This window comes from Dermochelys coriacea, chromosome 8 (assembly GCF_009764565.3).
Source record: "Dermochelys coriacea isolate rDerCor1 chromosome 8, rDerCor1.pri.v4, whole genome shotgun sequence".
Classification (NCBI taxonomy): Eukaryota; Metazoa; Chordata; order Testudines; family Dermochelyidae; genus Dermochelys; species Dermochelys coriacea.
Genome location: NC_050075.1, coordinates 30,999,148 through 31,012,450, shown reverse-complemented (window position 1 = coordinate 31,012,450; position 13,303 = coordinate 30,999,148). Strand labels below are relative to the sequence as shown.

General features: G+C 38.0%; 1 protein-coding gene across 3 annotated transcripts in view; it reads right to left on the bottom strand.

Annotated features, from left to right (window-relative positions):
• The window catches only part of DOCK2 (dedicator of cytokinesis 2), a 493,769-nt gene that overhangs the window by 433,578 nt on the left and 46,888 nt on the right, over positions 1 to 13,303 (bottom strand). For all 3 annotated transcript variants that reach the window (XM_038413725.2, XM_043491018.1, XM_043491017.1), the window contains exons 3-6: positions 12,049 to 12,089; positions 4,362 to 4,417; positions 3,889 to 3,985; positions 2,527 to 2,675 (exon numbers count right to left, since the gene is read on the bottom strand). In XM_038413725.2, the coding sequence (XP_038269653.1) occupies positions 2,527 to 2,675; positions 3,889 to 3,985; positions 4,362 to 4,417; positions 12,049 to 12,089 (343 nt within the window). The remainder of the gene's footprint in view (positions 1 to 2,526; positions 2,676 to 3,888; positions 3,986 to 4,361; positions 4,418 to 12,048; positions 12,090 to 13,303) is intronic.

Below are 13,303 nucleotides of genomic sequence, written 5' to 3'. Positions count from 1 at the left end.
CTGTATTCGCAAAAAGAAAAGGAGTACTTGTGGCATCCGACGAAGTGAGCTGTAGCTCACGAAAGCTTATGTTCTAATAAATTTGTTAGTCTCTAAGGTGCCACAAGTACTCCCTCTCAGACAGACACCCTCCATCCCCAACATTTGAACCTCCCCCAGGGCCAAAAGATTTAAATTCAAAATGTTAAATTACCAATTGTCATTGTGATTTCAATCAGCAAGCAGGGAACCTTGATTTAAATTATTGATTTTAATCAGCTTCTGTGCTTGTATTTTTTAGTTATTTTCCTAAGGAAAGGTTGATTCTCATTAATTGGGAATCATTGAAGCATTATTTGTAACTAACGACAGTCTTTACACTACATTTGATGCTTCTTTTTGCTAACCAGGACAACACACTATATCGACACACATTTATTTCGGCAATTATATAGCTTACCTTATTTTATTCAGATGCTTTTTTTTACATTTTTATTATGTTAAACAATGGTGAATGGTGTATTTCTTATATACTACATGATTTAATTTCTTCCTTGTGATTTGTGTTAAGCCTATTTGGATGGAAAGCTCTATTTGGATGGAAATGCAAATTCAATTAAAACGTAAAACATTTTAAAATGTTAAGTTAAACTATCATAAGAGTGCTAGATAGTTTAGTATTTTTTCTTAAACATGTTTTTCATTTAAAAATGATTATACAAAGGAATTATTATCTTTAGTTAACGAATTGAACTCAGCGTCTAGTCACCATGTCCTTCAAGATTTTAAAACTATTAGATATCATCCTCTCACACCTAGAATTTATTCATATATTGTAAGAAGAAAACAAGCTTTCCTTCTTTTTCAACTTCCAGTTGGTTTCTTAACTTGGAATTGAACCAGCTAAACAGAATGAAAAGAAGAAAATATTCTCTCTGCACCTGAATCATGTTTCTGTTGAGTCTACAGATGGTAGAGGATTTGAAGCTGGAGTGGGGGTAGGGTTTCAAGAGCTCCATTTAATAATTCAGTTAATGTCAATATAAAAACTCTACCATCTACTTTGACAAAAGCAACTGAAATACCAATTGAAAAAAAAACCTTTTCTCTGAATTAAATCAGAGCTCGCGAGATACATTTGTGAAAAGTCTGATTAAGACATTAATTACTCATGCTTTGTACTTTTGTGTAGTTTACTCAAGCCTTGTGAATGCACAATTTGCCTTCAGGGATCATTAAGTCCATTATTCATCAATTTGCAACCTTTGTTATGCAATATTGCATCTCAGATGATCCAGCTCCATGTATTATCCCCAAACTAACATGTTCAGACCTAAGTGGAAAACTACTGAATATGTTTATATTAAGAGCGACACCTATGTAAGCTCCTGAGTAGACTCCTGACTATATACCATACTCACTGGTAACCAGCAGTGTCTGAATCAGAACGGGGTCTCACTCCATAATGAAAACAAGCTACCATAACCAAAAGCAAACAAAAATCTCTTTCCCTACAAAAAATAGCTTTCCCCCATCTGAACCAGAAGGCAATTTAATCCCTGATTCCATGGGTACAATCACTGTAGGCTAGGTACACGCTTCCCTGGCACCTAATGTCACCTGCATACGTTACAGTAAATGCAGGCCACAGACAGCCCATAAGGTTCAGTCACACACAGACCCTGGAACTGCCACTACCAGAGCCATTTGCAACAGTTCAAGGTACAAGTAATCGACAGAGGCAAAAAAAAGTCTGCCATCCAATAGTGGAAACTGGTTTGCAAAGCTCACTCGAATCTCAGGCAATGCAACACCACTCAGTTTTGCCCCTGTATTGCTCTGTGCTTGCCAGCTGAGCTATGCTGTGGTGACTCTGAATCAGTGAGAAGCAATCAAAGTATTAGTGAAGCTACCATCAAACCTACCGATGTTTCACTTGTGTTACCAGGTTCCCAAAACAGACTCAATCTCAATGTGCTTGGCCTGGAAATTTCAAAATTATTTTTTTTCTCGTCACCTTCATCAGGATTTTGTTCAGGTTCTTATATTTACCCATGACCATTGTTTTTCAGCACCCTTATTCAGGGGAAGCATGGTATTACAACTACCAGGTATCTTGTATGGGACTGGAGCTTGCCTTTGTTTGTGAGGCATGTGTGAAGATGTCCAGATTGAATATATTAAGTGGATATGAATATGAGTGACAAATGCCCAACCTAGAACTGATCCTTCCTATATGCCTATGTGTCTGCATAGGCAACGGAGACCATGCATCCTGAAATGTTTGATTCCAAACAGGGGAGCAGCTGAAAATTCTGGATGGCCCTGTTCAAGTAAGGATGATCATGACTGCAAGGGACCAGGGAGTCTGCTGCTGCAGCAGGGATCGTAGGGGAGTGGTCTGACAAAAAAAGATGGGTAGGCACCCAATATTCACCCGGTAGGGACACAGAAGCAGGGCAAATTTGCCCCCAACTCTATAGCAGTGACTCATCTGAAATAAAGTAGTTGTTCCCAGTACTAGTTTAGCACAAGGAAAACACTTACTTGTTGCCATAGTCAATTTTGGATGTGACTTTCTGTTTGAGTTCTTTCAGTTCATCTTTAGGCAGTGTTCCCGATAGAAGCTGTGATCTCCACTCCATTAGATCGTACATCATAGATTGCACCTGCCGGAACCGCTCTTTTTTGTTTGCCTGAAATACAAAATGTTCACCTTTAAGGGCTTGGTTTCATTTCAGCTTCCTACATTGTCCTTCATTGTATGTACTAGGCATTCAATTCAAAATAGTTTAACCGCTACATTGCTAAGGGTTCAAAGCGCAGGGATGGTAATTGTGTGATTGGGTGGAGGTTAGGACTAGTTTTGTTTTGTGCATTTTACAGTGTTATTTAAAGGGTACTCATTGTGCAGGAGAAGAAAGCTCCAGCTAGAGAACTGGAATAAGGAAGGTGATATTACATCTGTATTCTGCACTGGTCAGACCAATATCAAAATACTGCATACAGTTCTGGCGTCCACCTTCTTCTTGTTGTTGGGTTTTTTTAAGTGTAAAACTGGAGAGGGTGCAAAGAAGAGCCACAAAAACTATTCAAAGACTGCAGACAATGCCCTACTCTGAGCAATTTAAAGAGATTAATCTGTTTCATTTACCAAAAAGGAGATTAATCAAGGCTCCTGCCAGAGTCCAAGTACCATCACCGGGGCAGAGGGAAAAATACTGAATGCTAAAAAAGGGTTCTTCAATGTAACAAAGAGACATAACAAGAATGTTGGCAAGGTGGAGACTGGCTGCCTTCTGGGTGATATTCGGAAGAAGGTCTTGAATCGAGATCTCACACATCGAAAGCGAGTGTCCTAACAAATTGGCTATTCTGGTCTTTACCCATCTGACCTCCACCCCACCCCCCATATCTGCAAAAAGCTCTATCCTGGCCCAGAGAAACCTTCCCAACAAACAAGAGTTAGTTTTGAGAATTTGCCATTTTCAGACAAAAAAAGTTTATTCCAAGTTTCCTGATCATTTCTACTTGCTTCCTCCTCCTTGAAGCGCACATACTGCACAGGCCAAATATGTTATGCAAAATGAGCCAGACACAGGAGACTAATTAGCTAATAGTATGAAGTTCGACTACTTCTAAGCAACAATTATAAGCCATGTCTTTTATTTTAATACTACTGGAGAACACTGTATTGATCCAAATACTCAGATGAAGAAATCATTTCTTAATTAAATCTTCTCTCAAATCCCGCCTTGTACTCCAGAATTAAAACGAAGGGAATTACAATGACAGCTTGATACATATAAATAAACCTATTTAACATGCAAATGTAGCATCCCTGGATCCCAAGCATTTTTCTTGCCAATCTGCCATATAATTTTAGTCATGGCAAAAACTTCCCCTCACCACATAGAGTTGTTTCCAAATGCTGCCCCATTCCCATAGTGTAGTGGTAACTTCTTGCACCAATGGAATTTCAACAGGTACGATGTTCTCTGTATTTCTAAGGAGAGGGGGAAAAGTGACAAATTAACATGACTAAAACCTAACAAACCGACTGTGAAGTATTTATCACTTAATGTCCTACAATTTAGTTCTTAGACAGTGATGATCCTTCCATTAGGAAGGCAAAGTGACTATTAATACCTACGTTCTCTGTCTCCTTAGCTTGTATATTAAAACAAACCAGATTTTTTATTCCTTTTTAATGGGGTTGCAAGTGTGTTCACAATTCAGTTATTCCATTCCCACTTCCAAACTAATAAAAGCCCAGTATAAACTGAAGTCATGTAACAAGTAGATCTACTTTCATTTTAGATAGAAGCAGTCTAAAATTAATTAACGTCAGTTAACCATATGCAACAATGACAATGAAATACCTTTTCTTTTCAACAGTAACTTCTTTGATGTGGATAAAAGATTTAGGAAATATTCCCTATGGGAAACAAAACCAGAAACACCACACATTGTCATTCTACTCCAATGTTTCTTAAAACAATAAATTCAAGTTATTCCAAAACACTAAACCATGCCATTAACATAGTGATTTCCCCTATTTATTAACCATAGAAAATCAGACCATAAATGTGTCTTGAAGTCCTCCAACTATGCAATCAAACCCTGGGTTTTGGTCCAAAGTTATTTATACTTCAAATACATACATAGTGGTACATTTGTTGCCCCCTCCCTCTTTTTGCAACAAGATAAAATAGACCCCTTAAGTACACACATAATGGTGATATACTATAAATGGACATTTTCCCTTTATACATCAATTCTGCTTCTCCTTAAGGCAGTTGTGTGCAATTCGTACTGTGTCCCAAAGACTTCCTACTGCAAGACACTAAGTAAGTATCTGTAGTCACCCGTCCTGCCGAAGAGGCTCACAAAGCTTCTGGAAAGTAAACAAGTAATTATTTATGTGAACTGTGAACTTTGATAAATATTGTTTGGTTACAACTGGATATTTTAAGAGATTACAAGTTTGGTTGATAAGGTAATAGTGCTGAAGTGATTACTTAGATTTATGGAAGTCAATTGACTTGGTACTGTACAAAATTTTGATTCAACTAGAATGATACATTTTGAGATCGGTCAAGTAGCCAGTGTTCAATCCACTCTGTGTGTCATGTTATTTTTCTAATTGTAAACCAAGGTGGTCAGGGACACAATACCATACAACAGGTGTACCTAAACTTCCAGCTACTGGAAGTTGGGACTAGATGACAAGAGATGGATCAATTCAAAATTCCACTCTTCTGTTCATTCCCTCTGGAGGATCTGGCACTGGCCACTCTGAGAGACTGGATACTGGGCTAGATGGACCATTGGTCTTACCCAGCAAAGCCTTTCTTAAAAGGGGAAACATTATCAAGCTGGTGTATTTTAGGGAGGGATCCAGAAGGGGTTTCCTTTTGGTCCTATACTATTTAACCTTTTCATCAGTGATCTGGAAGAAAAAGCAAATTATTGATAAAGGTTGCAGGTGACAAAGATTGGTGGAGTGGTAATAATGACCAGTCACTGACACAGAGTAATCTGAATTGCTTGGTAAGCAAGGGTCCAGCAACATGCATTTTAAGACCAAAAGATGTAAAAAGTCATACCCTAGGAACAAAGAAAATAGGCCATCCTCACAAGACTCTTTATCCTCGGACACACTGGATTTTGAAAAAGACTTGGCTGTCATGGTGGATAATCAGCTCAACACAAGCTCCCAGAGCAATGCTGTGGCCACAGAAGAGCTAATGACAGGTTTCAGAGTAGCAGCCGTGTTAGTCTGTATTCGCAAAAAGAAAAGGAGTACTTGTGGCACCTTAGAGACTAACAAATTTATTAGAGCATAAGCTTTCGTGAGCTACAGCTCACTTCATCGGATGCATTTGGTGGAAAAAACAGAGGAGAGATTTATATATGTTTCATGTTCTCTGTGTGTGTGTATATAAATCTCTCCTCTGTTTTTTCCACCAAATGCATCCGATGAAGTGAGCTGTAGCTCACGAAAGCTTATGCTCTAATAAATTTGTTAGTCTCTAAGGTGCCACAAGTACTCCTTTTCTTTTTGAGAAGAGCTAATGTGATCCTTGGATGTATGAACACAGACATCTCAAGTAGGAATAGGAAGGCTATATTATCTCTGTATTTGACACTGGTGCAACTGCTACTGGAATTTCATGTTCAGATCTAGAGTCCACAATTCTGGAAAGATGTTGATAAATAGGAGAGGGTTCTCCATTCCTATGAACATCAGGATTGGATTTATTCTATAAAATATGCTCTAGTTCAGGCAAGTCCTGTAGCTCACGTTAAACAAGCAGTCAAACTAGATCCTCAAATGATCCCTTCAGTATTTAAAATTCATCTATGTACATAATCTGGGCAAGATCAATAATGTTAGTGGGCTGAGGGAAACAGCTGAAAGAACTGGTAGAGTGTGTTGAACAGAACTCAGTACAATGGAATACTTGTATAAATTGCACAAAAATAAATTCATATTATGTGTTTATTATTTTACATGTAACGACAATAAATACTGGAAATTAACAGCAAGGCACATTCAAAGATTAGATATAGTACATCTAAAAATGTAAGTCCCTCCATTTCTTGTGTTTAGACAAAATCAAAGTGTGGGGCAGAAAGCACCTATTAGAGTAACTACCCTTGTATGTATTTGGATCAATATTTGTTCACCCTGTGTTTACAGAATAGGACACATCCTGTAGTCCCAACCCATTTATTCCTTTCAATGAGTGTAAATATCCAAGTGTAGCATATCAAGGCCCATTTATGCCGTATGTAGGAATTAAACATAAAAAACTTTCAAATCTGATCCCTTTGTGGATCTTAATCTTTTCATTAATGATACCATTTCCACCCATGATCCCTTCACGTAAGCACTGCAAATTATGACCTAAGAAAAATATCTGCAAAAGACAACACTCAAAAAAAGTTGTAGTGAGTTTTAGTTTCTTTTGAGCAAGAAGAATAAAAGCTGTTATTTTCTCAAGCGTGGCTTTACATGTAGGCACATATAATAGAAAACCACAACTCTGAGCTCAACACAAAAAGATATGAAGTGCTAAATATATCAAACGCAAGCCAGTAAAATTAAACCAAAAGGAGTCAAAACAACATGCGTTCACGTTTACGTCCATTCCAAGTCTGCTTCTCTAGCTGGATTTATTTGTTCTGTAACACTAGTCAGATTTTTCCCCTCATACCATGGTTTTAATGCCTTCTCCCTACTTGTCCTTAAGCTTACTTCCTACTGGCATTGTTTCTCTTGATTGGTAGTTTCTGTTCTGTTCTTCTCTGCTATCTTTCTTCTTTTTAATCCCTTCTGCTCTATTAAACTTTTACATGTATTGATGCATATAGCAATGCTATTTATAACAATTTTAATCCGCATTTACTCAAAGCCACTTGTATTATGTACATAGAGATGTTCTGCTCTCATCTAACAAATTATTTTTAAAACAACCCATTAAGTTTTCAGACTTGTGGATCTAGTCTAGCATGTTCCCAGTAAACCAGGTAATCTAGGTCACCACAATTCCCAAGATTTGATTTGCTTCACCTCTGTCATTACTCAGATGAAGATGTGACCTATGAATTTCTGGTTACTGCATACTGACAGGTACTGGTTACTGACAAGTATGCCCCACCCACTGCTAAACATCAAAATTTTGTAGCTATTGCAAGAAGGACCAACTGTGAAGACTTCCGATATGCAGCTGAATGAAATAAGCAAAACAGGATGGCCGAACATACTACAAGAGCAACACAGCAGAAATCAATAGAGATAGGTACTGAGGCAATACAAGGCACAGTAACATCTTCATATTCCTAGTGGACCCAGTTACCTCTGCCCAATAAATGGCTTTTGTGACAAGTAGTTGGTCCCTACCACCTTACAAAATGTCAAACTCACAATGGGGGGCTAGGGCCGTGAGGGATGTGAAGGGTTTCTTGAATGAAACCTTAGACAGTAACAAGTTTATTTGAGCATAAGCTTTCATGAGCTACAGCTCACTTCGTTGGATGTAGCTCACGAAAGCTTATGCTCAAATAAATTTGTTAGTCTCCAAGGTGCCACAAGTACTCCTTTTCTTTTTGCGAATACAGACTAACACAGCTGCTACTCTGAAACTTGAAAGAAACCAAAAGAGCTTCCCTTCCTTACACTTTGTGGATAAAGGAAGCCATTTAATCTGACCATATGCCTTCTACACCCACAACCAGATGTGCCCACAAACAACTGAGATATCAGTAATGCCTAGCAAGATGCCAGGCACATGCTGTAACAAGGGATTTTTCTCAAAAAACAGATTTGATGTTATCACTAATTGATCTCTGCAGACAACTGCTGAGCCGGCAAGGTTAGTTCATGCGATACATATCCTCAAGGAACCTTTGACTCTCTCAGTTTAGTCTTTCAAGGAAACAAAGCTGCTGATGTGCCCAGATATGGCAACGGTGCTAGGATTTCTTTGAACTTTAAGGGATTATAGCCCGCACTTCATCTTTGACTGACATCAAATGTAGCCGAATATATTCCAGAGGTTAAGCCTTTCAGACTTTCCTGGGAACACTGTTTAAATTTCAAATGGCTCTCGCTCTAGATTTCATCTTGGAGATTTACTAAAAATGTTTTAAACCTCTGGAATATATTTGATGTGTCAGTCACAGATGATGTGCTGGCTTTTTGTATCACAGCTCTCTTGCCCAGTGATTGGCTCAAGCTGGAAACTGAAGTTGTTACCTGCCTGATTTTCGTACTACACACGTCAAGTAATGGAGTCTCATCTGGTGCTTTTTCTGCAGGGTACATCCTGATAATTAACCTCTTTTTTGAAGGTGGTGGAGGATGAATACATTCATCAGTGTTTCTTGGTCCTTTTGTTTCATTGGGAAGTTCTCATGATACTACATAGAGGAGTCTCCAGCGCACTTAACTTTGCAGGTCTCTGAATTTACAAAATAGGTTACATACAAAAATCTACATTCAAGAAAGTTGAGGTCTCAGTTTCAAATATTAGGAAGTGCTAGCATTAAGTTTGCTCATGCAAGCTCAGTTAGGCACCTCTACACATATCTTATGACAAACTGCCCCCACATCAGATAGCAAGTCTGTGGCAGTGTGTAATATACTGTTCAATATCCCCCCAACTTAATGAATATTAATTTTAATATGCACATTTTGGTGAATTAGTTATACAACATTTGGAAGAAAAAGACAGCCATATATAATTCCTTTGGGGTTTAATGCTCAACACAAGAGAATCTGTTTGGGTACAAAGAATGGAGAGAGCAAACAAACCTTGCAAAATGTTTAAGAAACATTACTGGCCAAATTCAGAGTATTTTAGGCAAAATAGTTCAAGTGCAGCTGGATGAAAATTTTCACTGACCCGAATTTCAAAAAGGGTAAGGATGAGTAAGTGACTAGTTCTGGTCTATGTTTTAAAAGCAGGATTTTCAGGTTCACTTTAATCTGTTAAATCATTATCAGAGTGAAGGACTAATTGCAACAGCAACTCCTGGGGCAGGAGAAGCTTCAAAAAAGGGAGCAGCTCAAAATGTCAGGGGGGTGTGGGGATGGGGAGAAAGAGGACTAACTATGCTTCCTCACCTTGATCCAGACAACACACTTGCAGGTAGCAGCCTATTCTCTTCATGAAGATTCTGCTGTGGTGCTGCTATTGCACCAGCAGGCATCACCTCCTGCTCTTGATACAGTACCTGAGCATTGGAGGGCCTGCCATGATACCTGTAACAGCTAGGAATGGAACCAGGGAAGTCAGGTGCCCTACACTTCTATTCGCATCATTATTTTTAGTGCTTAGATAGTACCACAAGGAATGTGAATAAATAGATTCTACATATTTATAAAGAAAACAGAATTTGCACTGATACCGGTAACTGATACAGGACTTCAGTGATTCAGCCAGAGGGTAGGGGTCTACTACAGGAGTGAGTGGGTGAGGTTCTGTGGCCTGCGATGTGCAGGAGGTCAGACCAGATGATCACAATGGTCCCTGCTGACCTTAGAGTCTCTGACACTCACTTGCTTAAAACATGGCACCACAAGAACTTTAATAAAAGAAAATCAAACCTATAGGACTCTGGTAAGTTTTATACAATACCTTTAACTTGGATCTCGCCTGCCAACTGAGTAATTCATTTCTCAGCTTAAGATTCTTTCTTTAGGTATTTGTAAAACAATGTACAAGATGCTTAATCTAAGAACATTAAAGTTGTAATTATGTCTATGTAAACAGATCACAGAGCCATAAGTAAATAGATGGTAATAAAGATGCAAATCTGTTCCAGTTCTGGCGGAGTCAAGCAGCAGACACGTTTAAGTCATTCACATATACTAATCTGCACACAGGGCAAAATGTTCTCAGCAAATTTGAAGAAACAAGGGTAGAGATATATGCTGCTCAAGTTTGAGTTTATTGTAGGTGATGGATCCCCCCTGCCTGAGAATAGCTAAAATTATTGCCCACAGACTACCTTGACCAGAAGTCACAAGGAAGTGTGCTAAACCAGTTGCATACTCAGGATACATGAAGTGAGATTTAGACCAAAAGTGGGTGCACTGGGAAGCAAAGGCAAATACTAAAAAAACTTAACTGGTAGATGAAGGAAAGTAACAGATGATAGACTAAACGCGTACTTCATAGTAACACCCAATCAAGATGGCCTATTGACTGAAACTGCAAGCTCAATGCTGAATCTTATGTCCATGGCTCAATCTGTTCAGGGGCAGGTGGGCTAAGGTGTCTTCCATACTTTTTAAAAGTATCCCCTGATCCTAAGCATCCTCCTGTGAGTGGCTATACAGGATTTTTCCCCAGACTAACAAGATTATGGATTTCCTTTATAATAGTTTTTGCCATTTTAGTGTGCACCTGTTTCCACAGAAAGTATTAACAGCATAATTATTTTCCAGTGACTGAAACATGCCCCTCCTAGGGACTGTAGTTTTGAAACTTAAGAACATGATGATCAGGCTATTCAGAACAGTGAAAATAGGACAAGAATTAGACCCTGTTAAGAAGGTCCTCCATGGATTTTGGTTAGGCATTTATATTAAATGACCCAAACATCACTTTACTGACACTAGGAATGTCCTCCTTGGATATATTCATTTTCTGTGATAGCTCTGTTCCAAGACTTTCGTACATCTGCAGGTAGTGCTGATCATATTTACAAATATTGCATCTCTTTTGTAATATTGACTACTGCTCCCTAGTAGTCTGCACGGTGTTTTATCTGAATAGAGGACTTATTAAAAATATTTATAATCTCTCTCTCTCTCATCCTCCACTCAAACCCCCAAATAAACTTTTCCATCTCTTTGAGAAATTCAATACAAATCAAGTAAACCTCTAGGTATCTTTTACTGAACTCAGGTTCTTGAGTAGGTCAAACGACAAGTTAACACATTTCAGTTATGACTTCCTGCAAGGTTATGTTTGAATTCACAACACAATGAAAGTTGAAGTTAACACAGTAACTACAAGCCAACTGTTTATAATACAGTACCTCCCAGAGGAGCTCAGATACCAACTCTGAAGCATCCACATTGAGAAACATGTGTGAGCCACCAAAACAACCACAGTTTAAGGCTTGCACTGTCATACCTAGCCAATAACTTGAAGCTTGATGGGAGTTTATATTGAACCTGGGTTTCGGAATGTTTGGAACAAATGATAAAGCACTTACAATATTTTATAATTTTGCAATAAATTAACTTTAATCAAGTATTTCAGGTCATATTTTCATCAGCGCTTTTGACCTGGAAGCACAGCAGTTCTTTTCTCTTTGATCTGTTTTACACCATCCTCTCTTCTCTTTATATTTAAGAACAAGTTTCAGGTCAAATCCTTTTCACCTTACCCACCTTGCAGAGTCCCACTGAACTAAAACAGAATGAGATGGTTGAGCTAACTGATCAGGATTTGATTCTTTGACAGCTCTGAAATAAACTAACACCAAGAAGCAAAATTGTTTCTTTTTAGCATAAAATCTTACAAAGCATGTAAAGTACAACCTTACCTCGAACCCTTTGTGTCTTACTAGATATCCCTTGTACCAATCTGAAAATCAAGAAGAGAACAGAATTCAGTACAATGGAATACTTGTATAAATTGCACAAAAATAAATTCATATTATGTGTTTATTATTTTACATACAACGATAATAAATACTGGAAATTAACAGCAAAGTACATTCAAAGATTAAATATAGTACATCTAAAAATGTAAGTCCCTCCATTTCTTGTGTTTAGACAAAATCAAAGTGTGGGGCAGAAAGCACCTATTAGAGTAACTACCCTTGTATGTATTTGGATCAATATTTGTTCACCCTGTGTTTACAGAATAGGACACATCCTGTAGTCCCAACCCATTTATTCCTTTCAATGAGTGTAAATATCCAAGTGTAGCATATCAAGGCCAATTTATGCCGTATGTAGGAATTAAACATAAAAAACTTTCAAATCTGATCCCTTTGTGGATCTTAATCTTTTCATTAATGATACCATTTCCACCCATGATCCCTTCATGTAAGCACTGCAAATTATGACCCAAGAAAAATATCTGCAAAAGACAACACTCAAAAAAAGTTGTAGTGAGTTTTAGTTTCTTTTGAGCAAGAAGAATAAAAGCTGTTATTTTCTCAAGCGTGGCTTTACATGTAGGCACATAATAGAAAACCACAACTCTGAGCTCAACACAAAAAGATATGAAGTGCTAAATATATCAAACGCAAGCCAGTAAAATTAAACCAAAAGGAGTCAAAACAACATGCGTTCACGTTTACGTCCATTCCAAGTCTGCTTCTCTAGCTGGATTTATTTGTTCTGTAACACTAGTCAGATTTTTCCCCTCATACCATGGTTTTAATGCCTTCTCCCTACTTGTCCTTAAGCTTACTTCCTACTGGCATTGTTTCTCTTGATTGGTAGTTTCTGTTCTGTTCTTCTCTGCTATCTTTCTTCTTTTTAATCCCTTCTGCTCTATTAAACTTTTACATGTATTGATGCATATAGCAATGCTATTTATAACAATTTTAATCCGCATTTACTCAAAGCCACTTGTATTATGTACATAGAGATGTTCTGCTCTCATCTAACAAATTATTTTTAAAACAACCCATTAAGTTTTCAGACTTGTGGATCTAGTCTAGCATGTTCCCAGTAAACCAGGTAATCTAGGTCACCACAATTCCCAAGATTTGATTTGCTTCACCTCTGTCATTACTCAGATGAAGATGTGACCTATGAATTTCTGGTTACTGCATACTGACAGGT